This window comes from Thunnus albacares, chromosome 15 (genome assembly GCF_914725855.1).
Source record: "Thunnus albacares chromosome 15, fThuAlb1.1, whole genome shotgun sequence".
Lineage (NCBI taxonomy): Eukaryota > Metazoa > Chordata > Actinopteri > Scombriformes > Scombridae > Thunnus > Thunnus albacares.
The window spans coordinates 14,362,180-14,389,971 of NC_058120.1; the positions used below are offsets into that span (position 1 = coordinate 14,362,180).

Here is a 27,792-nt window from a genome sequence, read left to right on the forward strand (position 1 = left end):
GACATCCATATGTAAGAGCAGCAACTGATATGTAAAAACCAGAAGCCACAGTATATAATCTATGCTGTTCATTGATTTTCTAAACCATGTCATGGTTTATAGGCCTAAAAATTAAATTCAGGGTATGTGGCTAAATGTTGCATGGTCATATAATAATTCTTTCTTCATTGCTCCTGGATTTAATAGGATTAAAACTGATGGAGTTTTTTCCTTTATGTTTCAAGTAAAGTCATGGTTAGCATGAAAGGAAACCAACAAACAAATAAATGTCAAGTTCAAGTCTCCGAGTTGCAGACTGAGTGTTGTACCACCCAGCCAACAGTTCTGAGAAGTGACAACCAATGTTTTACTTCATGATCATAGCCAGATGTAAAAACCAACATGTCCTACTTAGAGGGTGGAGTATGGTAAGGCAATGTAGCAAAGACTAATTTTAATGGGAAGTGAACTTTGCTGGGGGGTTGGGGAATCATTCTTTCTTTTACAAAATGCAGCTGAATCACAAGTGACATGAATAACACAGTACTGGTATGAAGTTAAGACGTACCTTCCCAGAATATTGATGTACAGAATATAATATAAAGAGTTTAAAAATTATTCACACATGCTAGGAACAGGGCTAAATATAAAAACCCAACTCAATTATCCAATGTCAGACAGGGCAGTGTCTATATCGTAAACCTGGAGGTCAGGAATCCCAAAATGGGTTGCAAGATAGAGTTTAGAGGCCTTTAGATCTTTAACAAGGAGGGAAGCATGCAACACAAAGTTAGCCTTAATTAGTTAGACTTAATTCGCTCTTGTCTTTGCTTATCCTTACTGGTGAATCTTATATCTTTGGGACACTAAAAATTATTCTAGTTAAACACAGGAAAAAAATTAGGTATGGTTTAACTGGTTTCAACTGGTAGACGTATGGGCTGACTGAGTATGTCAGTTATTTTGAAGGTTTTGTGGAAAGATTGTACTCGGGATAAACTGCAATTTGTATTAAAGAAAAGTATAAATTTTCATTTTACACAATATGCAAATTAACTGCAACTTTTCTAAAATGATAATCTGTTTTTTTCTCAGATGACGTTAATTACATAACTAATAATGTTTTGAGAAGAAATAAGTTAACATTTTGCAATGATGGTTGTTTCTTACAGTAGTTTATTCTTGGGGTCCCGACCCCAGTCGTTATGTTAAAATATGTTGGTAGGATCAGGGTTAAAAGGTCAAAGCCAAAAAGTTTGGGAACCATATGTGCCTCTGTGGTGGATTAGGCATTAGAGGAAAAGTACAAGCAATATAAATCTGTTTCAGTGTCAGCTGTTTTTGGTAAAATATCCAAAAGGGCAGTGAGGCCTGGCTCAAGTAGTGGCAGTGGCAGCTTCCAAGTGAGCTCGCTCTCTCTCCAAAAGGGCAGTCTTCCTCTCCCCTGTGATACTTACAAAACAAGGCCTTTAACAGCAACACATTAATAATAATAATAATAATAATAAGTTCACAATTATTTCATTGACTAGAAGTTAGCCCAAGGAGAGAATGTGTAAGAATGACTATTCTGTTCATAAGATTCACACTCCTCACTGCTAATCTGCCAATCTACAATATAGACAGTTATAGAATAATTAAATCTTATCAGATGGGCATCCCTGAGACTAGATCCTATCAAATACGGGTCCGCGGCCTGATGTGTATGAGTATGGGGGTCCTTGACACCAAAAAATGTTGAGAACCACTGGTGTACACTAGGTGGCTTGTACTTTCTGCGCGCTCTCGATGGGGCAGGCATGTGACTGCGCGTACCCGCAGAGGCAGGGGCGGAGTCAGGAGCCACTCCGGTGCAACATTGTCCGCTCTGCAGCGTGGCACTGTAGCTACTCAAGAGTCAACGACCGAGCTGCGTTTACAGGAGGAAAGCTCCATTTCTTTGACGAAATATACACAGTGATAACTCTTATGTGACCCGCTTGAGGGTTTACGGATTCACGTCAGCGAAAAATCGTGGGAGTTTGGTTTATTTCTCGACGGGCCCGGATACAGCTTGATACCCATAGAGAGACTCAACTCAGGTCCTTTCGTCCTGACATGGACACAGGAATTGTACCCGAAAAGAAAAGGTAATGTTGACGCTAGCTAATGCTGCGCAGTAGGCTATCTCGTTGTTAAAAAGCTGGCTGAACAACTTAAGTCTTCATTTGGGATTTGATCACTAGTATTGTTGTGACGTTGTGGGCTTTATTTGAAGGTTGTCTGCTAGTTAAAGCGTGTTTGTTCGACAAAATGCGTTTGCTAGCGACGCTATTATCGTTAGCATGTGGCTAACAGTTAGCTAGCAGGCATAGAAATAGCCTAGACTGGAGCTAACGTTATCGATTTGATGCAGGTAGTAGCGAGTTTGATTGATTTTTATCTGTTTACCTTGATTAAATATGTTTTGAAACGAATTTTTACCCTGACAGTTATTGTTAAAACTACATTTTTTATGGTCAGTGTTGAGACTTCCTATCGTTAGAGGTAAGTTAACTAACGCTGGTGTTAACGTTATTTACATAAGTTTTGAATATGACATTTTTTTTCAAAATATCCTATTAATAGTAAGCTATATAAACAGTGGTGTACTATGAGGTTTGACTTGTCAAAATTGAAAGTAAAAAGCTGGCAGCGTTCATGTGATCAGTGCTGGTGTGTGGTTTCTTATGAAATATTTAAGGATTAGTGAGGATGGCCTTGGTTTGAGTCTCTTTTATGTTTCTGGATTGTTTCTTGAACTGTTTATAGTAAAGTTTGGATAGAGAGGTAATCTGCTTTATCTACATATCTATAATCTCACAGGGAAGTTTGTTATTACATTTTAAAATGAACCTGTTAATTCCACAAAACTTTTTTAGGGACTTAAAGTACCAAAACTACTGAGAGTGGCTCCTAGGTTTTTCTGTATCAAAGCCCAAAGCATCATTTGAAGGTCTATCTACTTAAAAAAAATAGTGAAAGTGTTTTGGGAACTAGTGATACCACATACCACAGTGAGCACGACAATGGTTTCTGTAGTTTTTCAAGAGTCAGGTTTGTGAGGTGACAGCCAACAACAGGTCAGCTTAAAACTTTCTTTATCTTAAATTAATTGATCACTTGTGATTATTTATTTAATGTATATAATGCTGAAAAAAATAGAATTGACTATTGCAAATTATCAGAGCCCAAAGTGGTGTTAGAAGTACATATTTAGTCAGACCAACAAGAAAAAAAGTCCAGTTTGTTAAAATTATAATCTCATGAAATACGGAAAAGCAATAAACAGAGAGCAGTCAACAATGGAATAAATTTGTCTAACCGACTGATTGACAAGTTGTATCTGCGTTAGTTGTCATTGAGCAATAACAGTGAATCAAGCCGGAAGAGTCTATGTTGAATGTAAATTGTTGGTGGCATTCATGAGGTTTTTCTTGACCTATTTCTTTAAAGTAATCAGTGGCTAATTAATATTTGCTGTAGAAAAAGATAATTTGTATATACACGAGCCATGAGATAATCAAAATAGAGGTAAAAGTGATCAACAGGTGATCAGCAGAGTCACATAAGTGTGCAGTGGATGTAAGGTTCCTCTGCAGTCAGACTGGGGTTAAACAGCAACAGTAATATTCTCCCACAGAGGACTCTATAATAAAAAGCTTTGCTCTGTTATTGTCTCTTACAGGGAGTGGTACACAATATACAGGGAGGATGAACTTTGTATCAAGGTTTTCTTGGCAGTGTCTTAAGAGACAAGAGTAGTAAAATTTAGAACTGAAACAATTAGACAGTTAGTCAATTGTTCGTTTGATAGAAAATGAATCTGCTACTATCTGGATTATCTAGTAATCATTTAAGTATTTTTCCCCTTCTCCCTTTCTTACATAATTAAAAACCAAAAAGCCATTTGAAGACCATTATGGGCTCTGGGAAATTGAGATGCTCATTTTCACAAGTTTCCGATGTAATAGACTAGATAACAAATAGATAAATTGAGAAAATGATGGAATTAATCTGAGATCCTTGTTCTATCCACATTGAGAACGTAATCCATATAGTTTTGTTTTTGCAAAACACCCACTGAGATGATATGAAGGGTGATGGTGTAATGCACTAGTGGATGAAAGAGTTGAGTCGTATTATTTGCATATGTTTGGAGCTCTATCACCAAAAAGAATCACAAGTTGTGGGCTGGTTTAATGCTGTTTTGGCTGGTATCTATGAGGTCCCTTGGTATTATTTCTGTCTCATCTCTTAATCACCAGGATTTGACGTCAATAGGAGTGGCCAAATGTGTAGCGATTCACTGGCTGGCAATTTGCAGGTTGCCCTGAGACACTCAAATACAATTGCCACTTGTATGCAGGCTAGTTGGAACTTGAAAAAGAAATTGTTACTTGCTATTACATGTATTTTTTTTTTTTTTTGCTTGTGTGCTCATTTTTTCTCCCTTTTATGTTTTGTGATTGTAAACAAAAATTAAGATATCATGTGTTGCTGAAGGGTTGCTTTTACCAGCCTGCTGAATCATTGATTTTTGTGGATGTCCTCACAACTGATCAAGTTAGCATGTTACTATGTTTAGAAAAATGCAAAGGCTTCTTCCTAAATAAGAGGTTTAGGCTTACAAAGATTTAACTGGGAAGACTGAGTGGTTTGGTGAATTGGAAGATTGTTCTTTGCTGGAAGATGAAGGTTCATATCAGAAAGCATCTGCTAAGACTATCTTTTGCTGTAAACAATTGAAGGAAATACCACTACAGCCAAGTTTCATTTGGCCTGACATCAAGATGGAATTATTGTTAATTAGCAACAGCTGATATGACCCGCAGCCTGCAATGTTTGTTATTTTAACTAGTGAAAGCAACAGTCAGCGCCAGCAAAAAATGAGAAGCTGTTGCCTGAATGTTATGTACAGTTGTCTTTGCTAATAAGAGAGACGAGAAATACAAGATTTGATATCAGATTTGTGAGTTTTTTGCCAATCCAGGTGTCAGTCAGTCACACTAGTGAGCCCTTAACATTCACTCCTATATGCAATGAAATGCTCACACTGCAGGGCAACAATCCTCAAAGGTTGAGGTGGACAAAACACAGGGGAGAGTACAGCAAAGAAAGGATCAGCATCTGATCAGGTTTATTTCAGCCAATACAATCCAGTAAGTTATGCCTGGACCAGCCCTGATGCATTCCTAAGCTTAAATGCCTTTTTGGCTCCTGTATGTAGGGGTGGGGAACTTTGGGAATCTCATGATTTGATTTGATACTCAGTTCACAACCGATTATTGATTCAATAAATAGAAAGGGGGGCACTATTTTTAGGTTCCTGCTCCAGTTCAATATGACACCAAACCATTCGCTCTTGTCCTTAGTCCACTGAACTGCAATATAAAACATAACTGACAGTTAAGCTAACTGGTCTGGTTCCTGTCTAACGAATGGAAAAAAACAGAGGAAAGTGTGTGAGAGTTTGAAGATTTAACAGCATAAATTTGGAAGCATCTTACAGTCTTCAGCTTGTATGAGAATGAAGAAATGAAAGAGGTTGACTGTTTTTGTTAAAACAGAAGTAGGTCTGTGTGTAGAAGGCAAAAAGAGTTCTGTCTCCAGCAGTGGAGCGCAGCCTCTCTACTGCAATACTAGTGCTTTGGAAAGCCATCGTTTTCAGAGCCGCTGTACAGGCGAAGGGCTTTAGGAATAAAGCTGATTGTGGATCAAGTTATTTTCTTTGCTGTGTGTGTTGGTCAGCTGGTTTCATTTGTTATTGCTTGAGTGTGGTGCTCCGCTAACTTTTGTCTTTGGGTGTGTTCTTAAAATACTTCCACTTTAGTCTTGTAAAGTGAATTAAGTTATTTAATCCAAAATGCGCCCAGACGCATTTCAGTAAAAATACCTTTGCGAAATGCCACATGTATGAATGAGCCCTTTCATGTGGTCATGCAAAATATAGGTCAGTTTTTCTCTTTGAGCATTTTTAACATTTCCAAAAACCTCTTCATCACTGAACACACGTCAAAGATGGCGCTTTGTAGTAGGCTGAAGGAAATAAAAATGCAGGGTCAGTTGGAGACTTATGTGTACATCATGTCTGGTGAGTCAAACTTGCTGAACTCCAACTGAGAGGCTCTTTTTGTTTTTGGAGGAAGTTCATAGGATGGACTTAGTGGATGTATTTTGGCCAAATGTAAGCAGATGTCGTAATGTTTCTCAGGAGTGGAGCATAGTAGGAGGGAATACAAGTTAAATTAGCTTGGTGAACAATTCACCATGATGACAATTTTGAGTCTGTTGCTAGGACTAGAGCCTACCTTGCACTGAATCCTCACAAGCTTCAAGGGCATTTTGACCTCCCAGTGAAGATGCAGTGGAGACAAGAATCTCTACCGGGAATCATAAATTATTATTACACACTGTAATCTTAGACTTTATGGTACCACTGTAGTTGAAAGCCTTAAACACAAAGGCTGGTATACTGCGTTTTGAGATAAACAGAAACATGACTTTGCTTCTCTTATATTCATATAAGTAACCTGTTGTAATTATAACTGGTGACACACTCCAGTAGCAGCGACCAGAAATCCAGTAGTTTTGACAATTGAGAACTTGCCACTACCCAAAATACCAGTTTTTACCAGTCTTATGGGTCAATACTCTTGACGTATTGACCCATGTATTGTTTGTTTCGGACGGAAGTGACCTCCCGGCGATATGTACTTCCATCAGAGTGGTTTATATCTCAGATCTGATGTTGCGCGGAGGTCCCTCTCAAAATGAAGGCTAAATCCCACACTTATTCAAATGTTGTGGGACAGGATCAGAAGAGCAGAGGTGGATTGGTTCACCTCACAAGAAAATGCACTGTGGTTCTCCATAAGTGCACGGGACGTTCCTCTACCGGGAGTGGATTCCTTCTCCCACCGACTGTAGCCCAGAGCTCTCCTTTACACTTTTCCTTCAGTTTTCCTGATTCCTCGCCTTTTAGCGTGTATTCAGGAAGAGGGTTTAGCAGATATTCCGGTGGCTCCAGAACACACAAGTGCGTTGTAGTTTCCGACAATGATACCATAGACATATAGATGTATATATGTCTATGAATGATATAGCTTCTGTTGGGGAAACCATGGCAACTTCCTTGGTGCAGAGATGCACTCTCTCAGCTCGACACTCACCAGTGATAGGCCAGCGTTTGTGGGTTTGGCTCCTGAACGGCAGCGCTTGGAAAGGTTATGTTTGCCTCCTGAAGAAGTTCGCACTATTCAGGGTGCAAAGACCCTGCAATGGACTCTTACAAAACGTAATGGTTTACTTTTTTAGTGCTGGTGTATGGAGAGGGGCACAGATCCCACTATGTGCCCTCTATCTCATGTGTTAATTTCCCTCCAGCTGGCTCTATCTAAATCGGTTAAAACATATCCTCCTGTCATAAAGGCTATGGAGAGAGATCTTTCTTTGCGCATCCGCTGATAAAGCACTTAAAAGGAGTCTGAAGACGGCGACCTGTTATGCACTCCTTGGCACCACAGTAGGAATTACCCCTGGTTTTACGTGCTCTGGAGAAACCCTCTTTTGAACCACTTATGCAAGTCTCTCTAAAACTAATGTCCCAGCACATGTCTTAGCCCTGACTTTGGCAAAAAGAGTAAGCGATCTGTGTGTGCTCTCAGTCTCTGTCTTGTGTCATTATCAGAGATGAGGGGAGCTCAGCCTCTCTGAGGCAGAATCCTGCGTTCATGCCCAAAGTCATTAACTAGCTCTTTCAGAGCAAGGGAGTTATTTCCTTGGAAGGATTTTTTCCCCTCCTCACAGGAATGAGATGGAAGAAACATCATATTGCCTCTGTCCAGTGCGCACGTTGTTCCATTATGTGGCATGCACAGCAGGCCTCAGACAGACACAGCAGCTGTTTGTGCATTACAGAGAGCATTCTCAGGGAAAACCACAGCGTTTGGCCCACTGGCTGTGTGAAGCTATCACACAGGCATATGTTGCAGCGGGGGAGGACCCCCTGCTTGGCATTGGTGCACACTTTACGAGAGCTTTGTACTCTCCCACAGTTCTCCTCAGAGGAATGGCAGTGAAAGACGTACAGCGGCATCATGGGCTTCACCATGTCCTTTTTTATTTGGTTCTACCTGCGCAATATGTCTGGGTTTTCTCTAACTCATTCAGTATTGAACAGGCTTGGCGACCGGCGATCAGCGACCAAAATAGGTCATAATATTCATTTGCTCATCCATTACAATACAGACAAGGGCTCGACATTAGGGCTTGTCTGTTTGTCTGGGACAAGTGGATTTTTTGTGGGACAACTGGAAGAGAAATTTACTTGCCCCACTGGACAAGTTAAAAGTCATAAACAAACAAATAATGTGTGTTTTCACGTTATGTGCCTCTCGTTACTCTGCTATTAAGTTAAATGAATACATTCAGAATGCCGACTTGAAACGGATGCACATTTCCCCCACGATACGTCCAACTCAGACTGGGATAGCTCAGTGCGTAGGTTGTGTGCGGTTGAGAGAGAGTGGACGTGTGACCATGAGGCTGGCGGATGGACCAGAGAGTATATAGTTAGCTGCAGTGTAGCCGTGAACGTAACAAGTAAATAATTACATTTACATTTTTTGGGCCTAGGTCATAGGAAACCTTATTGTAATATTATCATATCTATATTCCATGTTTAACCTCGGTCAATGTAAATGTGAATGATATAATAAAGAAACGAAACTACTTTTGAACCAGACGCTATGGTTAACTCTTCCGCAGCCAGGCAGGAAAAATGCTGTGTGTTGCACTCTTTTTGTAAAAAACTGAACTAATACCAGCACACTTGTTATTTTTCTAATTATGTGGAAATCTGATATTTCACATCCCGGATGGCGACAGCATTAAAGTCCAGTAAAACGGAAGTTAGAGCATTATGTTTACTGGGGCAAGTGACATTTATGCCTGGATAAGTGAAAGAAAAAATGTCTTACAAGTGCCTCAAAATGTTAATGTGGAGCTCTGGCTTCATTTGCCTGTTATGTTAAATATATTTTCAGTATTACTTTGCTTTTCTCTCTTTTTTTGCAGGGAGGTTTTAGTTATGGTGTTTCCCTGAACTGAATTATATAATAGATAAGACCATGTTTGCTGTCAAACTAAACAGGACTGACAGATAGTGAGGATATTTCTCTAGTTTAAATAGGTCAGCCTCTAGTAACAAAATACACAAGCAACCCGTGTACTGCTGGCCATAATGATAAATGATCATTGTAAACTGGTTTATTTTTCCACTAATCTCTTGTATGTCCACTTTTTCACATCTGTAAACGACTCCAACAAATGTTGTTTTATATAATAGTACTCGTTCTTATTAGAAAACTAAAGGAGTATAATTAAAGTGATAAATGTGATTGTGTTTGCAGTGAAGCTTGTCAAGCAGAGGACTGCTGGGCATGCATGACCATGTGCATTAATCACGTTATGTAACAGTGGCCTCTCTACTCGCCTTTGTTTTAACATCAAGGGAACGCTTTGGTTTTCATTGCATGTTTCATGTTAAGGAATAAAAGCAGTTTGTTCAAGTTGGAGGCACAAAAAGCTGAAATTTTACTCAACAAGGATTTGTTTTAGACAGACACCTGAGTTGCAGGGCTGTACACTTCTTCAGTAATAGCAGGTTATGCTTTCGACACGATCTACTGCCATTTTCTGATTTTACAAGTTTACATAAGTTTACTACATCTCCTTTTCTCAGGGGTGTTTATAGAGCGTTGGTATCGTAGCAATGCATACAGTGGCTGAAACATTGTGCTGCTTGTCATGTTGAATGTGGGTTTAGGTAAATGTCTTTCTTTGTATTGTACCTCTGTATTCAGCGGTGGTGTCGTAGGGGAATACTACAGCTAAACTTCATTTGAACAGGATTTGGATACAGTTTGTGCATGGCTAGTACTTATCAATCATCTAGCATTCTAGTGTGTTTACAGTGCGCAATGGCTACAGTCTGTAACACCATGTACGGAAGCAAACACTGTAGGACAATGCACAGAGTTTATCTGTCATTAGATCAACAGAGGCTTAGTTGGGGGCTTAGTTCAGGGAGAGGACATTACCTGTTTGTGTGCCTTGTTTACAATGGCTTGTGATAATTTGACAAACGAATTGACGTTTACGTGAATGGATTTTACTCAGCAGCAGAGCCTGTTGATGATTGTTGTTACGGTAGGAGCCAAAAGTCAGACTTAGAGAGAGGGAAATTTGTTGATGCAATACAGAACTGGTTGCATAACACTGTGATCACCTTACATGGTGTCCAGATATTCTGCGGGGTTGTCCTGTGGGGTTGACAGAATATATTGTAAATATTTGTCAGTGGTATTGACGAATGTGAAAACATGTGGATGAATGTATGTTTGTGCCTGTAGCTGTAAATACAGTCTGCGTCAAAGCATGTTTATATTACAGTACACATAAACATCTTTGAGAGAAAGAGCTGATGAGCACACCTCCAAAAATCTCAGTCGCACTTAATTGGTGTCTGCAGGCGTTTTTCATCAAATAGGTGTGTGTCGAGTTGTCACAGTAAGAAAACCACAGGTGTAAATAATAAAATTATGAATTCAATTTAGCTGCTTCAGTTTCAAGGTTGTGGTGCTGTGCAGGCTATCGCACTGTCTTACAGGGACACTTGAATAGAATAGAGTCATTGTTAATGTGTATCGGTGATACCTGACACCAGACCTCAAAATGCCTGCTATGAAAAATAGGGCCATCGTCCAGCAAGTGGTTTCTATTTGAGTTTTCCTGTTTGTTTTCTGCACAATCTGGACACAACCCCCTAATGCATTCTTTGTACTGTGTGCAACCATGTTGGGAGACACCTGTGCTATTTGTCGGTGCAAGAAACCCTCATTTGTTTACAGACTTGCAAGTAATTATCTGAGGCTTAGGTCTGTGCCAGGTCTTTGCCTTCCTGAGAGACAAAGGGCATGCTCAGACTTATTTAGATCTTTATACCCCGGAGGAGTAATTATATAATTTGTATAAACATCTGTATTCCATGGGAAAGTTTGGTCTAAACCCAAAAGAAACCTATCTTGCCACCCTGCCAGGTGGTTTGATACACAGTAGGCTAATTTTAGTTAGGTGGTCCATATTTTTGTCAGAGAGCTTCAAATAACAATATGGCCTTGGTCAATGTTGCAAGTGCATAACAAATCGATTTCAATTAGGTGTACATTTCGGAGCCAAGGGCTTTTAAACTGTCATCCATTTTGCCATGATGCTGCTCCACGGTGATCTAAATGCATTTGAGGTAATGAGATAGTGGTTGTGAGGAGAGTTATGGTAGAAATTCAGCAACATTCAGGTTCACAAACAGGCAGACTAATGCATTAATGTTGAAGATTTAGCCAGTTTACAATGCAAATAAAAACTCATTGGTGCTTAGTTTAAAAGACAGGGTTTCTTTTTCCATTGTGAGAAGAGACATAAAATCTAGAGAATAATCTTATTGTGTCCCTTTAAAGTCAGTAGCACTTTGTCAGTCTAAACTACTGCCAGGTCTTACGGTCTTGTTTACAGTGTGGTGAGAGTCCATTAGCCAGATCTGGGATAAATGCCTGGATAAATGCTTGATCTAAAATGGAGCTTGTATGAGCAGTAACTAGTTATGAGGGATACTAATGTAAAATAGTAGAAAATATGACGTTGTGTGTGTTGGTAGTTGAAGGTATCACTCTCTCTCTGTTTGTATGTGCTCTGTGTTGTGTGCCAATATTATCGTTCTCCTCCCCTCAGATCTGTTGAGCCAGGCTCGTAAATGTCTGAATGATTGGTGTCGCACTGTAGCTTGGCTGCGCACCAAGAGTCAAGCAGGAGAATCCATGCCTGTCTCGCCCCAGCCAATCACCAAGGGGGTCTACTCCACTTTCATTGGTCAACAGCCAATAAGACGATCGCAGATAGCCATGTATGTAAATGAGTTTGACGGGGATTCAGACGGTAGCTTGGCTGTTGCAGACTCCAGCTGCATCCTTCCCCCAGTGGCTGACCAGTCTCTGTGCACACATTCGGTCAGGAAGGAGGGATGTCACCTCTCGTACTGTACATAGTAGGTTCAGAACCAAACTGTGACCAAACTGACCCACCACCTGTCTCCCGCAGAGTGAGTTCGGAGCGGAGGAAGGAGAAGTCAAGGGATGCTGCGCGATGCCGGCGCGGGAAGGAGTCGGAGGTGTTCTACGAGCTGGCCCAGGAGCTGCCACTGCCCCACAGTGTCAGCTCCAGTCTGGACAAGGCCTCCATCATGAGACTCATCATCAGCTACCTGCGCATGAGAAAACTTCTTAGCACTGGTTAGTATCTGTAATTGTTGTAGACACAGTGGACGAGCTTTGGGGTGTAGGCGCATCTGTATTTCTTCAGTTTAGTCCCAAATGTCAACTGAATTGTGCAAATTGTTGTATTTAATTTTTTATTATATTTACCTTTTTAGCACTGTAGGGAACCACAGTTAAAAAATCTAAAGGATCTATTGGAGGAAAGAAAGGACACCCTTTTGAGTTAGTAAAATAGAGAATACAGTTTTACATGCAGAGGAAATCAGTGATAGACACTGAGTCAGCTGTTCTAAGAAATTGACTCAGACACCTGCAGATATAGATTCCTTTGCAGATACAACTGTTGGTACAATGTGTTTTCTTTGTACTGCAGCGTCCTGCCCCGCAACCGTGTACTTCAGGCAACAGACACTATAAATGCACTGTGCCTGATTTATAGAGTCTTGACTGCTTCTTTAATTCATGCTTTGCTTCGCTTTCCCTACCCTCCTTTTATCTCTCTCATTCCCCTTGCTCCGCCCCTTCGCTGTTATCTTCTCCAGATGAGCCAGTGGCAGAAGAGGAAACGGAGCTGGATATCCAACTAAACAGCTCCTACCTAAAGGCTCTGGAAGGCTTTCTCATGGTGCTGTCTGAAGACGGAGATATGATCTATCTCTCTGAGAATGTCAACAAGTGCCTGGGGCTGGCACAGGTTTGTATGATTTGACTTGCATCTCAAAAATGATGAAAGAGCATAAGATTGGTGAGGAAAGGAGCCTGAAACAGAAAATTTAAGGCTAAGAAATGATTGTTTTCCAGTGTTATGCAACAGATACATTAAGCTTTTGATGGGAAAAGGTTGGAAACCTTCACACAATGTTCACTATGGCTGTTCCATGTACATATAAATGTTGAAAGGTCTGTTCTTACTCTGTCACAGTTTGACCTGACTGGACACAGTGTGTTCGACTTCACACATCCCTGTGACCAGGAGGAGCTGAGGGAGATGCTGGTCCACAGAACAGGTGAGAGACAGCAAAAGTGAGCAGTGTCGCATCATAGGACGTTTCTAATGGAGAGACGGCCACACACAAGCGCTCTGTTAGGTCTGCCAGTGCTCCAGTCAGCAGGGAGCCCAGTTCACTCTGAGCTGGCAAATACAGACTAGGAGGCTGTCAGAACAAGTTATCATTGTCCCCACTGAGGTCGCAGTACTTTGGCCAGTGTGTGAACTTCAGTGACCCTTCACTCTGCTTTACTGGAAGAGTACGCTACATCACTGGCACATTTCCTGCTTCGTTTGAACAACACAGTTTTTGTTTTGAGTCAGTGGACAGAATTTGTTTTCATTTAGCTAAAACTCTGGGGCTTGCCTCTGAAATGTACTTCATAACACCAATTGGAGGGCAACGTGGCTTTTTTTGCCAGGAATTGCACTTTAGTAGACGCTGATATTATCTCAGCCATAACGGCTGTAATGCAACTTCCTTTATTCAACTTGCTGCAGCTCATCGTAGTGCAAAGGTTTTACAACTTAATCTTTTCTCTGCATGCAAATGTGAACTTTTGGCCACCGGTTATATTCAACCTCAAACATTGTAGCTGTGTTACAATTTGACGGAGCTGCTGGGGAAACAGAACGTCACACTAAAACCCACAAAAACCACACACGAAAAAAGCTAATAGTCAACACAGAAATGACAGAACAACAGAAGACGCTGGTTTAAACTGCTTCTCCCCCTCCTTGTGTGATTTCAGGCTCCAAAAAGACCAAGGAACAAAACACAGAGCGCAGCTTCTTCCTCCGAATGAAGTGCACTCTCACAAGCAGAGGCCGCACTGTCAATGTCAAGTCGGCTACATGGAAGGTGGGTGTTAGTGGAAACATGGAGGAAATGAACCCGACAAAATAGATTACTACTTTTACTACTAATATTAGTCATCATGCGCAAGAAGGTTTGTCAACACTAGAGCTGCTAGTGAGGGCAATTAATTTCTAAAAACATTTTTAAAAGGCCTGTGTTGAAAATGTGAAATATCTTCTTGATTATTCTTATAACTTTCTAAATATTATATGAATGGCTCCCTGCAATATTGTATGGCATGTTGAATCTCATTACAGTTATGAGGCCATCAGGATGCTCTTTAATGACAGTTAATGGTTTTTTTTATTGTTCTCCAACACCCTCAGCCCACAATACTGCAAGTAAGCAGCTGGAATCATTTTAGTCAGGATTTTTTTCTAAGTGCTGACTGGTGAAGATCTACTTAAAGTAAAATAAGTTCAGCATTTGTCATAATGATAATGTGGGACTTAAGAATTGCAGTTTGCATCCACAAACTAGAATGATACAAACTGCATTATAGCAAATGTCTTTATTGGTAGTAATCTAATAACCTAATGTACAAAGGAAATGCACCATTATGCTGTAAATCAGTCTTAATATCGATTAAGTCATCAGTGTAATAATTGATGTATATACACATAGAAAACCTACATTAGATGTAGCCATTGCCAGTCTGTTATGGATCAAGCATCAGTCGTATCAAAAAGACCAAAAGCATTTGAGTAAGCAGGTAAAGGAGAAATCTAATAATGATGAACTTCAAGCATTGCAGATTTATTATAACATTATGGATTGAAAGAACCCTAACATATTTGCAAGCCTTAATTACGAACTCAAATGACTTAACTGCTTGACACTCATATTGTCAAATTGTGAAATTTAACCTCAGTTTGACGTTACTCTAATGTTGCGAAAGTACAAATGAACAAGGAAAACACTAACTGATTTTGCTTATACAGAAGAATCTGTAATTATTACACAATTATGCAACTAATGCTGCAGCACTAAATGCAGCTGTTGTGTAAATGACACAAAAGTGACCCCCATGCCCAAAACACGGAGTCATTATATTATTTGAACGTCTGAACAAATGTATTTATTAGTCTAATAATCATCTGTCTGCTGCATTAGGAGATCATTAATCATCATTGCAGTCTGGAAGTCATAAAGTGTTGTGACCCTCCTGATCTCGTTTTCTCGCTCCAGGTGCTCCACTGCTCAGGTCATGTGCGCTTATATGACAGCCACACTGAGCAGACTCCCAACGGCCACAAGGAGCCACCTGTCCCTTACCTGGTTTTGATCTGCGACCCCATCCCACACCCCTCCAACATTGAGGTCCCTCTGGACACCAAGACCTTTCTCAGCCGCCACACGATGGACATGAAGTTCACATATTGTGACGAGAGGTGAGTTTGCCTTTCTGAGTGAATGTTCTGTGCTTAAAAAGCTTAACACGGATCAAACAAGATTCAGTTTCTTAATCTGCCTTTGTACTTTTCATTGACTATTATTGCCGAGGCTGTTAAAGTGTAGTCATACTGAGCCACCTAGTGGTCAGTGTAGATACTGCAGAAGCTTGATCTCTAACTTCCCTTCGTGGGTCAATGGAAACATTCACCTTTTTATTTTCCTTCTCCAGGATCACTGAGCTGATGGGTTACGATCCAGAGGACCTGCTGAATCGTTCTGTGTATGAGTACTATCATGCTCTAGACTCAGACCATCTCACCAAGACTCACCACAACTGTAAGCATAACCACAAAGAGTGCATGGGACTTCCTGTAAATTGAAACTCGGAATGTCTCGCAAGTCTAGAACGAACTCCAGCTGTCATTTTGTCCCAAACCAAATTTTTTCTAATTTTTTCCCCTTTTTTTTCTCTTTTTGCTCTTAGTGTTCGCAAAGGGCCAAGTCACCACAGGCCAATACCGGATGTTAGCCAAGAGAGGAGGCTTTGTGTGGGTGGAAACCCAGGCCACTGTCATCTACAACAACAAGAACTCTCAGCCACAGTGTGTTGTCTGTGTCAACTTTGTGCTCAGGTACTAGAGAGTACTTTCAGAGTAGACTGTTTTATTAAAGAATTTGCATGTATATGATGCTGAAAATAAAAATGATGATGTTCTCTCCAGTTCTAACTGAGTTGTTTTCAGAGAAATGGCAGTGAGGGCAATCGTACAGCTCCATAACTGTCATGTTTCTCTTCTTCTACAGTGGCATCCAGGAGGAGAAACTGATCATGTCTCTGGAGCAGACCGAGGATGTGAAGCCAGTGAAGGAGGAGCAGCAGGAAGAGGAGAAGGCTGTGGTCGAGATCAGCCAGCCAGACATGTCACCGATCCTGCAGAAGGAGGAGGAGAAGGCCCCGGAGCTGGATGTGGTCAAGCTGTTCACCCAGGCGGCTGATGCCAAGCCGTTGGTTAGCCTGTATGATCAGCTGAAGGAAGAGCCTGAGGCCCTTACCCTGCTGGCCCCAGCCGCCGGAGACACAATCATCTCCCTGGACTTCGGCTGCCCTGGTTCGTGCACTCAAATAAACTCACAAATGTCTTTTCAGTGTTTATATTCAGGGTGATAAAGCACTCTAATCACATTCTGTCCTGTGGTACAGATTCAGAGATCCAGCTGCTGAAGGATGTCCCTCTCTACAACGATGTAATGCTTCCCTCCACCAGTGACAAGCTGGCTCTGCCTCTTTCCCCTCTGCCGCCCAGTGAGCCTCTCCATGTCACCACCGCCGCCTCTGAGGACACAAAAACTGAGAGCTTTGCTCCAACCCCGTCCACCACATCAACCAGCCAGAGCCCCTCAGAGGTAAGACTGACTGAAATCCATTATTGGCTTTTTTCTGCACAGACAACAAGCCCTTAGTGCATTTAATAATATGTTCTGACCTGTGTCTCTCCTCTTCAGCCTGACAGCCCATTGGACTTTTGTTTCCCCATTGAGTCGGATATGAGCTCAGATTTCAAACTAGACTTGGTGGAGAAGCTGTTTGCCATTGATACACAACCCAAGACACCCTTCACCAAACAGGTAACAATGCCAGGAGAGAGAGAGAGAGATCACTGTAATAGATCATAGTTGATCTAATAAATGAAAACCTGTCTGTATTCAGAATAATCAAACCTTTTTTTCCTCACTTCAAGGCAATAGACGACTTGGATCTGGAGATGTTAGCACCCTACATCCCCATGGATGATGACTTCCAGCTGCGCAGTTTGACCCCAGATGAGCCTCTTTCTTGTGGACCAGTCAAATCCCTGGAAAGCTCTCCTCTCCACGTCGCACAGGAAGTCCCCAGCTATCCCAACTCCCCCTTCAGCTCACCAGGCAGTCAGACCTCTTCCCCAGCACCACCCGAACCAGTAAACCCCCCTAATCTTGCCACCATCATTGCTAAGAGGTAAAGTTTTCATCATGTTTATGTAATAAAACATATTTAGATGGCCTTTTATGAGGTTGCTAAGCATCATTATTACTGTGCTGCAGGACCCCACAGTTGGACAAAGAAGTCTCCCTCAGGACTCTGGCAGCCCAGAATGCACAGCGCAAAAGAAAACTGGGTGACATAAGGGAGATATTTGGAAATGTAAGACCTCCGCATCCACACCTGATTCACAGATCAGACTTCACATTTACAGACTGGGAATTTGAGTTTATGTATTTGATGATTTTTTTTTTTCCAGGGATCTTTGCAGGAGCAACTGGAGCAGGGCAAAAAGCTGAAGGCCTCAGACTCCGGCACAACCAGGACCATACTTCTGCTGCCTTCAGGTGAGTAAACTAGATGTGTTGTAAATACTTTATACTGACACTTAACATCACAAGAATCAGAAGTCTAATGTTTCTTGTTCTCTCTTTAAGATTTGGCGAGTCGTCTGCTTGGCAGCACGTCAGAGGGCACCAGTTCCCCCTTCACCCTGCCACAGCTCACCCGCTACGACTGCGAGGTCAACGCCCCCTTACAGGGTCGCCAGTACCTGCTGCAGGGGGAGGAGCTGCTGCGCGCTCTGGACCATGTCAACTGAGTCAATGCTTATCCTGCTCACTGCTGGACTAGACTGGACACTACAGTTTTTCCCTCACACTGTCACTCCCTCTCCAAAGCCTCCCCCCCTCCTCATCCCCCCTACCTAACTCTACCCTACTGCCCCTTATTTATGTATCTGTATGAGTTTGATTATAGTTTGGCTGCTGTTTGCGCACATCATGTGATTTCCGCAGCATTCCACCGTGACAAACACCATAGCAGCATCTGGGTTTTGGTGCAAGGGATTCAGGCATCATAAGATGTCCAATTGTTTGTTATTGTTTTGTTTTTTCTCTCTTCCGGGGAGTCTGTCAGCACACAGCGCCTCTACAGATGACCCTCTTCCAGCAGGTCACCACAGAACCTGGCGCTACTGCCAGCAGTGTATTGTAAGCTTCAGTCGCACAATTTATATTTTCTTAAAAAGAAAAATATTACCAGCAATATATATTAAGCCTTTTTAAAGTAGTTTTAATGGGATTTGAACAATTTTATTTTTCCTCCCATACTTGTATGTTGTAGAACTCGTACCTAACAAGATGTCTTTAGTCCAGAAGTATGAACATATTGTTTAAACCTAAGGTGGTTTGAATGTTATCTCCATTTAATAGCTATCAGTCTTTGAGGTAAATGCATTTAATTGTGTAGCAGTCCAGTACATTTCACTATATTACTTTACTGTAAGTGTGTGTTACTGTACATATACCAGGGAAATTTTAATTTACTCAGTTCAGCTTCACAGCTTTGACTTTTACTGTCAAATTAAATCTGTTCACCTTTTTGTTAGCTTCTTATCATGAAAGATTTTTCTCTATTATGAAATGAATTCATGTTTTTGGTTTTTACTTTTACTGTGTGACATAATCAAAACAGTCCAGTTTAAATAAGTGGGATCTCAAAAACTCATATTTTACCTGTGTGATCATCGTCATCCTAGCAGCATTCGTGAGTTGTCAAACTTGTTTGCTGTGTTAATAAGTAGTCAGTTTAATACCGTTGGTCCATGCCATATATGTGGGTCTCTCATGCTTCTTGTTGCTGTCTAACATTAAATGGCTTTATTAAAGTATATTGTTTCAAGTTTCATTAACTTGCACTTTACAAACACTGCATGTTAGGTGGCAGAAACACAAATCATATCATGAAACAGTAGTTTTGCTATTCCACCAGATAGAAGTTACTAGAAACTAAGACAATATTGTTGTTAATGTACTTTAACAAACCCGAGAATAAAAACTGGGATATTTGGTAATCCATCCAAGTCTTCAGGTCCTGACAGAAAAATCTCACAGACTGCTTCAGAGGTGGTAAACGCAGTCTTATAACTGTCATTTACCATACAGTATCAACATATTTAACAAATCATCAAAAACTGTAACCCAACAACAAAATCATAAGTTAAAAAAACTCTTTCACAGTGTCTTTTTGTAGACATGAATTAGTGATGTGGCTGTTTGTCCGTCAGGTTAGTGTCACTCTGTGTATTCAGGTGTCATTTGCAGTTGAAGCAATTCTTGTCCTCTTTGTACCACCATGGTGATTTTGTCACTGCTGCGGACGGCCTGGTAGATCTCCTCTGAGGTGTACACCTTCACCCCGTTGATCTCCACCACAACGTCTCCCGGTAACATGCCAGCTCTGAAACAAAGATGACAGCACTGTGGGTTAACAACAATTCATCATACGTGCTAAATACTTTGCCTACTGTTCAAATACTCACTCACAATGCCTGTGTGCAGGTTAAATTTCCTTACTAGTCCATATTCAGTTGGTCTATAAGCTGACTGACTTTTATCTAAATCTGACTTAAAGAAAAATACTATGAAACATACAAGATAAATATTCAACCACAAGAGCAGGAAGATCATTTACCACACATCTAAACCCACAGTAGCTTACCTGTTTGCTGGGGAGCCCAAGATGACTCTGTGGATCAGGATGCCATGTGTCACATCAGGGAAGGTCGGGTCTCTCAACTTCAGCTCAGCGATGATGCTACAGCAACAGGACAAAACAAAAAAAAACATATTAGAGTGCTGCTCTAACTAGACTGTGCTGTTTGACCGCAGGCATTACTGATGCTTAAGCACTTACCTCTGAGTCAATGTCAGCATCATAACGCCAATGTACCGCCGCTTAGTGTCTGACTCACCAAACCAGGAATCTAAGAGAAAATGGGAAAAACAGGGTATGAGTATAATTTCTTTTGCAACATCTGATTCTCTTACTTATCTTTTATAAAGACAGGCAAGTACGCAGTTGGAGGCTTTAGAGAATATGGAAGAGAGAGAGAAACAGGGTGTTTTGTGTGGCTTTTCGTTTTTACTCTTTCTTTTTGCTGCTTGATCCAGGAAAAGTCTCAGGCGATCAGATGGAATAGCGAAGGAGATCCCTGCAGTGACCTTCATGGTGTTTATACCGATGACTTCACCGTCCTAATTAGATAAAAGATGAGGCGTTCAGATAATGTAACGAATGAGATACGACCTAATAGGTAATTGCCAGTGTAAAGTAGTTAGTGGTTTTACTGATAGTGATAGGACGCTTGAACATTACTCGCACAAATACTATTAGTCTGTGATAAAATCTCTCATTTTCTGTAATCAAACACAAATACATAATGTACAAACACCCACTATACAGTATATACAATGCATATACCACAACAACTGACAAAAAACTGTATGTGTAGTACATTTAACCCTTCCTTAAAAATCCTCTGTACAGTCAAATGTTTAACGTCACAGCAGCCAGAGCAGGTTTGGCAACATTTCAACAGGATCACTGACTCACCAAGTTAATGAGGGGCCCTCCGGAGTTTCCAAACTGTAAAACAAATATGTCACACGTGACACTCGGAAGTATATGACACATTTCTGAGTCACAGTAAGCTCAGTTCTCTTAAGCTCAGAGTCTGCGTATTTTTGATTACTCATCACACATTTGTACCAGACACTACATTAAAACAAATTATTTTAAAGTGAAAATACATACATAAAAAGTATATACACACACACCTTAATATATAGCATTATAGTGGAAATACTCACATCAATTGTTGCATCAGTCTGGATGTACTCCATGTTGGAGTTGGACAGGCCCAGCTCCTTACTGCCTCTCTGTACCGAGCTGATGATTCCTGATGTGATTGTATTCTTTAAGGCGAACGGACTTCCCATCGCGACCACAAACTCTCCTTGTCGGATATCAGATGACCGACCAAGTGTGAGCGTGGGCAAAGGATTCTGCATGTCAGAGGAGAGGAAGCAGGGACAAAGAGCAGTTTAACACCGCATCCTCACTGCTCAGATGTCATATACAGATGTTGGATTAACCTTTTGCTCTTCTATCACAATACAGCATACAACACACTGCAACAAAGAGTCTTCTACATAGAGAAGTCTTTTCTTTCAGTCGTTATCGATGGGACAAACAGAAGACTGTTCATGAGCTTTGCTTTTATGTTGTTTCATTAGATTGTATGAACGTTATTTTTATTAGAAAAATGTAACTGATTACATAAAAGAGGTTCAATTCTCTGATGTATGAGAGGAACTTGACCCTTATTGTTTTATATACTGTACGCTTACGGGCACTTTTTTGTCATCTAAGAGATAAACATGCCCCCTTGAGGACAAATAGCAAAACTTCACAATGTATTAGAATTTATACAATATTAGTGCAGCGCCTGTTCTGAACGGGCTGATTGCTTATTATTTCTCAAGAACCATATAAATATGTATCAACTGACAAATGTATCAATTAAAATGATAAGGATTTAATAAATCAAATGATTTTAATGCAGAGACTTCACCAGTGAGACTAAACTGAGGTTGAACCATAGAAGCCATTTACGGCCTTCCATTGGTTGATTCTGCTGCCAATCAAACATGCCTGTGCTCCTATTGGCTAGTTTCACTGCACTTCCTTGGGTCCTCAGCATTACACCCACCATGGGTGGAGTTGATCTGATGAACGGTTCAAGAGATACGCGAAGGACATACATACATACAGATTCCCTCCTTTAATGGATAGATATAGTCACAAGAACAAACCATTAGTTTTCTCATTAAAATGCCACATAAATGTTGCTAATTTTGATCATATTTTAGCTTTGTTACTATTGTCCTTTATCTTGATTTTATTTACTTTACTTTCTCTGATTTCTCTGTTACAGTGTCTGTGGTGAGGAGCTGTGTGTTAATGTGTAGACTCCAGGAAAATTAGCAACCACTGTGATGCAAGCTAACAGGAGCCCACTAATAAAAACATAAACATACAGGCATGAGCAGATATTATCCTAGTTTTTTTCTCACCTTGGCAGTGATTTTGATGGTGGCGATGTCCGCCACTGGGTCAACATCTTGCACAGTAGCATTGTACATCTCTCCATTGGTGAGCTTCACCCGGACGCCTCTCTTGTTGGCCACAACATGGGCATTGGTGACAATGAGACCGTCGCTGCTGATAATGAAACCAGAGCCATTGGACACTGGGACTTCCCGTCCTGAAAATGGGTTCCTGTAAAACAATAAAAGCTGGTGGTCATATTTGGCTTCAGAGGAAAACTGAAAAACTCTGCGCACAAATCAAAATATCATTTTGGCCTTTCACTCCTGGTTCAAGAGAACAAACAGGCAGCATCAGCATGATGAGGTAAGCAGAACATGTCATAAGGCCCTTCTCATGCCAGCTGATAAAGTGCTGTTAATAGAGCACACTCCCATGTTTGCAGACAAAGTTAATCACCTTAACACAACTGATACCCTCCCAGTGAACCTGAGGCTTTTGAGGGCCAATTGGTTATCCAGTCTGGCAATCTACTGATTGTCAATACTCATGACTGAAGATGTTTTTTAGTGCTTAAGTCTTTAATTAGTTGATTATTTGACAGAAATAACAAATTATAATAATTATAACCTGTTACTCTATATTTCTTATGTCACAATAAATGTTTGCTGTTTTAAAGCATTAAAGTAGATTCACAATTTTTCAAGTCTGTCTTAAAACAACACTCAGGATTTTTCAGGTGTTACCAGTAACAAGTGACGAGAAATTGAGAGGCTATAATTTATGATGGACCTTTGGCACCTTATATGATAAATCATCAACTTGATACTGATAATAATCTTCAACTGCAGTCCTACTGTACAGGTGTTACACCAAATTCTAAGTTTCTGTTGACAGGTTGTTACTGCAAGTGTTTCTTAAAAAAAAAAAAAAAAAATTATACAATCGCATACTTCATTTTAATAAATGTTACCAAAATAGGTGTCCCAATAATATTTAGATAGTGTTGCAAGTTTTGATAGTTGTAACACTGGTGGACACAAGGTGTCAGGTTAGATGTTGGTGCTCTACAGACAGACCTCTGTAGATCTAAATGTTATGGGGTCACAATTTTTAGTAACTGCGGTCAAAATGTATGACCATACCCAAATAATATGGGGGCTTCTTTTCTGGTAACACCTATCAAACACTTGCACTGGCTAAACAGGTCACAGAATTTGGTGTAACACCTGCCAGGTAGGACTTCAGCTTACAATTATATTTATACTGATTCATCATCAGGTGTCATTTATCAAATCAGATGACAAAAAGTCCATCATGAATTACAGATTCATTGGACTTATTATTAATAGCAACTGAATCTGAAAACAAACAGCTGTTCTTGTATTAAAGTTGTGATATACTGTAGATACACTGGGGTCCAAAAGTCAGAAACTGGGAAAGTGGTCTCTGACTTTTGGACCCCACTATATATGTTTTTATCCAAATAAATCAGTGTGTAGATTATTAAATGTATAACACCTTAATTGACTGCTCACCTGCCCACTATCTCAATGTAAACAACAGCTGGAGTGGATTTCTCGACCACATCTGCAATAAAGTTGTATTTATACCGGGGGCTGTCAGGTTTAAAGGGGGAGGCACAGTGAGCTGATGGCAGGATGAGTTCAAGAAACCTCTGGGATACTGAGGCGCTTCTGTCGTCCACTTCTTCTTCTTCTTCTTCTTCTTCTTCTTTTCTGTCCAGAAGCGCCGCACCACAAAGCCCCAAACCCACCGACACAGACAGGAGAAGAGAGCTGCTGCTGTCCCGACCACCTCTCCTCCTGTACCCGGCTGCAGCTCTCCTGTCCAGGCTGGTGTGTCCCTCTGCTCCTCTGTGGCTACATGTCCAGACAGAGGACACCCGGCTGACTGTCCTCTCTGCCGCAGAGTTTAGTCCACGGATCTGACAGCCCGTGTGTCTCCTCAGAGCTGATAGAAAACACCTATTGACAGCAGCTGCTGACATGTTGCATCAGTTCTGTCACCGCTTCAAGAGCCTTTAAAACACTTTATATCCAAAATATACGCGAAGTGAGAACGGCCTGGTTTAAAACAATTGTTTGTATAAATAAAACAAACAAAACAACTCTAACACTTCCTTTCAATTTCGATGTCATCTAACTTGAACGACACATAAAGCTAGCGATAGTTCAGACTAAAATATTTCCTGCTTACTCTTCTTCTTCGTTGTGTTTATTGGCGGATGTAAGCCAACTTTAAAGGTGCATACCGCCACCTACTGGATTTAAACTAAAATATCCACTGACTAAATGAAATAATAATCTGATTGCACCCCTCTCCCACTCTTTTTCAGGTGTTTGAGAGAAACGGAAAGCTTCTCTCAACATCTGCTGCACAACTTCTCCGGAAACTCCCACGACACCTAGAAATCTCCTTGCTGCATCTACAATTATGTCAATTTCCTCATATTTTCTTTCTACGCCAGCAGTACAGTTAATTACCATTGTCAAAAACTTCACCTGATCCTTTCAAAAAGCAAAACTCATCATGCCTCATGACTGATTTGTCCTCCTTTGCTTCTTGTCCCACATCATAATATTTCTTACCTACTTCCTCATGCTTAAGTCTTAGATCTGACCCTGATTATTTCTGCTTCCCTTACTCTCTTTGGACGGTTATCTTCCCATGCTGTATGTTTCCCTTTGCAAAGACACTCTGCATCTTTCTTACAGTCTCCTTAACAATCATTCTCAACATATTTACAACCTGTGGCAAAATAACCATGAAAATAACATTAAGGCCTTCTTCTTCTTCTTTGTTTTTATTGGCGGCTCGCAAACCAACTTTAAAGGTGCATACCGCCACCTACTGTACCATATGCATTTCCCTGAAGTCCTGTCCTGCTCAGTAATGATTTTAAACTCAATTTCTGCCCTGTCTCATGTCCTATATTTCTCAATGTCTCCCTCTCTGAATTATAACAATATATTTGAAGGGTTTTTCTTGTCTTTCTTTCTTTTCTCTCTTGGTTTTACTGGCGGACCACTCACTGTATCGAGTGGGCAGAACAATAGCATTAAAATCCGATTTCTGATTCATGAAATGTAATTTATCCCTATTTCCTAATCCTGCCTCCAAAAATAACACGTCAGCTCCCCTCTGGTTATCCTTGATGCTTGACCTGACCTGACAGCTGAAGCTTCATATTAACTTCCGATAAAATTTTAAGTACATTTTTGCACAGAAGGAGACTTGTGGATTTTGTCCCCTATCATTTACATTTTAAGTGCATTATGAAGGGTTCTTCTGATGGTCAGTATGAACAGGAGGAATGATTTCAAGAAAAACCTGTTTCAATTTCATTTGGGTACCTGACTGTTGTTTTAACCCTCAAACGAGCAGAAGTGGAAAATGAGTTGTAAAAAATAATTCAATGTTATTAATTATTACTTATCTCATTTGCACCTAAGTAAAACATTTCAACACAAATTTTCTAAATATTTTGTATACTTTGGATTTTATGAGTTGTATCTCTCAGGATATGTTGCCCTATTAAGGTATAAAAATGGTCATAATGGTAAACATTTTGATGTTTTATTTGATGAAGAGAAGTGATATATTTTTGTTTCCCTGGTCATTAACATCACACATACTAGTTTTTAAACTGATTTCATCATTTCTATCAAAGTATAGGCTACCACCCAGTTCTTCCAATCCAGTTCTATCAATTCTACCGATTCTAAAAAGGACAAGGCACACTCAAATGAACAACCATCTCAACTGATTCAAGCCATTGATTAACTTCAAGTACACCGGCCTCTGCCAGTATACCTATCCTGAAGGTCTACCGGTGTACCTATCTCTTTTCCCCAAAATACTGAAGCTCAGTGCTATGTTCTTGAGACCAAAACCTTGGCATGCAGTTTCCCACCTGACCAACCAAAAGCAACTGAGGTTAGCAAAATACCAGACATGACTACTAACACCGTGCCAACATGATGGCACCAAGATGCGCTTTTAATTTTACAAAATTAAAGTATTACAATAAGTGTTCATAAATAAACTACCTTACGAAGGAGGTCTCCACTCCGAGTCTCAAACTGGACTCTCCCAGATCATAGACGACTGTGCTGACTACTGAGCTAAAACTTTACTCATCACCTCATTGCAGACAGACCTCTACCTATTTATACACCATAACACACAGACAGCACAGCATATAACGTGTAGGGAAGAACTTAAAAGGCGATTCTTGCTTTGCACTTTTCATTTATTGCCTATTTTTTGCAACCTAACTTTGTGGAAAGGAGAAGAGGAACAACAGGTTATGGAGAATCCCTTAGGAGCACTTCGTGTGTGTCAGTGGCTCAGCTTTATCTCTGGGGAACACCCCCAACTCCAGGAGTGATGTCCAAAAAAGGAAATATGCGTCATGTAGCAGGTGGATGTGACTCCCCTCATTGAGATCTGCTGATAGACATAACAGCGGAGCAGAGGAGAGACACTCAGATAGGATGTAACCGACCTGCACGCTTGTATTTGACAAGGAATTTTTTTCTTCCCGATAACAAATAATTTCTAAAATATTTCTATGAAACAAATATTCATTAAAAACCCACTATTTGTGCTTTGCCAAATAAAATATTTGTATTAGGGCACACTCCTAATATAAATATAAATATAAATATAAATATAAATATAAATATAAATATAAATATACACACATACATATATACACGCACACACACACATATATATGTATGTATGTGTATATATGTATATATATATGTGTGTGTGTGTGTGTGTGTGTGTAAAATAAAATTGGTATATTGTCATAATGTACATACCTGAGCATGATAATATCTGTTTTTGCAGTGAAAATAACATGTGTTCCAGTTTGAAACAAAATTTTGAATACTACACATTGACCAATTTTTTTTTTTACCCCTAATCTGGCAACATAACTCGTGGGATACATACATTTCAAAAGTTGCTGAATAACACCGTGAACACCTTTAGACATTTTTTCTTCATCAGCATATTAAGACATTAGTCATAGTTAGTGTTATGAATTTATATTGTTTCATTGAAAATAACTATGATTAAAATATAATTACTTACCGCCTGGTAAGCATGTCCTGTACCATTGGCGGCCATGAACATTTCTGATCAGGCTGACAAATAAACGAGATAACCTGAACAAAGTCATGTGACCTGGATACCAGTACTAGATAAAACTTTTGATAAATGACTTGATTCTGTGAAAACCTTCAAATATGCCCCCAACAGGATATTAAAGAAT

General features: G+C 40.3%; 2 protein-coding genes across 3 annotated transcripts; one reads left to right on the forward strand and one right to left on the reverse strand.

Moving 5' to 3' along the window:
- Positions 1-1,818: 1,818 nt before the first annotated feature.
- Positions 1,819-19,263, forward strand: hif1aa (hypoxia inducible factor 1 subunit alpha a). Its single transcript, XM_044373905.1, has 15 exons — positions 1,819-2,108; positions 12,154-12,344; positions 12,872-13,023; positions 13,252-13,336; positions 14,070-14,179; positions 15,365-15,567; positions 15,801-15,907; positions 16,056-16,203; positions 16,376-16,680; positions 16,773-16,975; positions 17,075-17,197; positions 17,311-17,567; positions 17,654-17,753; positions 17,851-17,938; positions 18,029-19,263. Exons 1-15 carry the CDS (start codon positions 2,077-2,079, stop codon positions 18,190-18,192), a joined length of 2,268 nt encoding a protein of 755 aa, XP_044229840.1. The 5' UTR covers positions 1,819-2,076; the 3' UTR covers positions 18,193-19,263.
- Positions 19,224-27,652, reverse strand: LOC122997726 (serine protease HTRA2, mitochondrial-like). Of its 2 annotated transcripts, none has more exons than XM_044373907.1 (8): positions 27,612-27,652; positions 22,511-22,715; positions 21,245-21,439; positions 20,988-21,020; positions 20,521-20,629; positions 20,289-20,358; positions 20,094-20,189; positions 19,224-19,832 (listed from the first exon to the last, which is right to left on the reverse strand). In XM_044373907.1, the coding sequence occupies exons 1-8, from the start codon at positions 27,635-27,637 to the stop codon at positions 19,667-19,669; spliced, it is 900 nt and encodes a 299-aa protein (XP_044229842.1). In that variant the 5' UTR covers positions 27,638-27,652; the 3' UTR covers positions 19,224-19,666. The 2 variants fall into 2 exon arrangements, with proteins under 2 accessions (XP_044229842.1, XP_044229841.1); XM_044373906.1 differs by lacking the exon at positions 27,612-27,652 and adding an exon at positions 24,023-25,303.
- Positions 27,653-27,792: the final 140 nt, after the last annotated feature.

Excerpts from the sequence above, each read along its gene's own strand:
- LOC122997726 (XM_044373906.1), bottom strand. The coding sequence starts at position 24,495 with ATGTCAGCAGCTGCTGTCAATAGGTGTTTTCTATCAGCTCTGAGGAGA. Across the intron at positions 22,716-24,022 it reads TACATTGAGATAGTGGGCAG|GAACCCATTTTCAGGACGGG; the intron begins GTGAGCAGTCAA and ends ATTGTTTTACAG. Across the intron at positions 19,833-20,093 it reads TTGGGCTCCCCAGCAAACAG|AGCTGGCATGTTACCGGGAG; the intron begins GTAAGCTACTGT and ends TCTTTGTTTCAG.
- hif1aa (XM_044373905.1), top strand. The coding sequence starts at position 2,077 with ATGGACACAGGAATTGTACCCGAAAAGAAAAG. Across the intron at positions 2,109-12,153 it reads ATTGTACCCGAAAAGAAAAG|AGTGAGTTCGGAGCGGAGGA; the intron begins GTAATGTTGACG and ends TGTCTCCCGCAG. Across the intron at positions 17,568-17,653 it reads GCCACCATCATTGCTAAGAG|GACCCCACAGTTGGACAAAG; the intron begins GTAAAGTTTTCA and ends ACTGTGCTGCAG.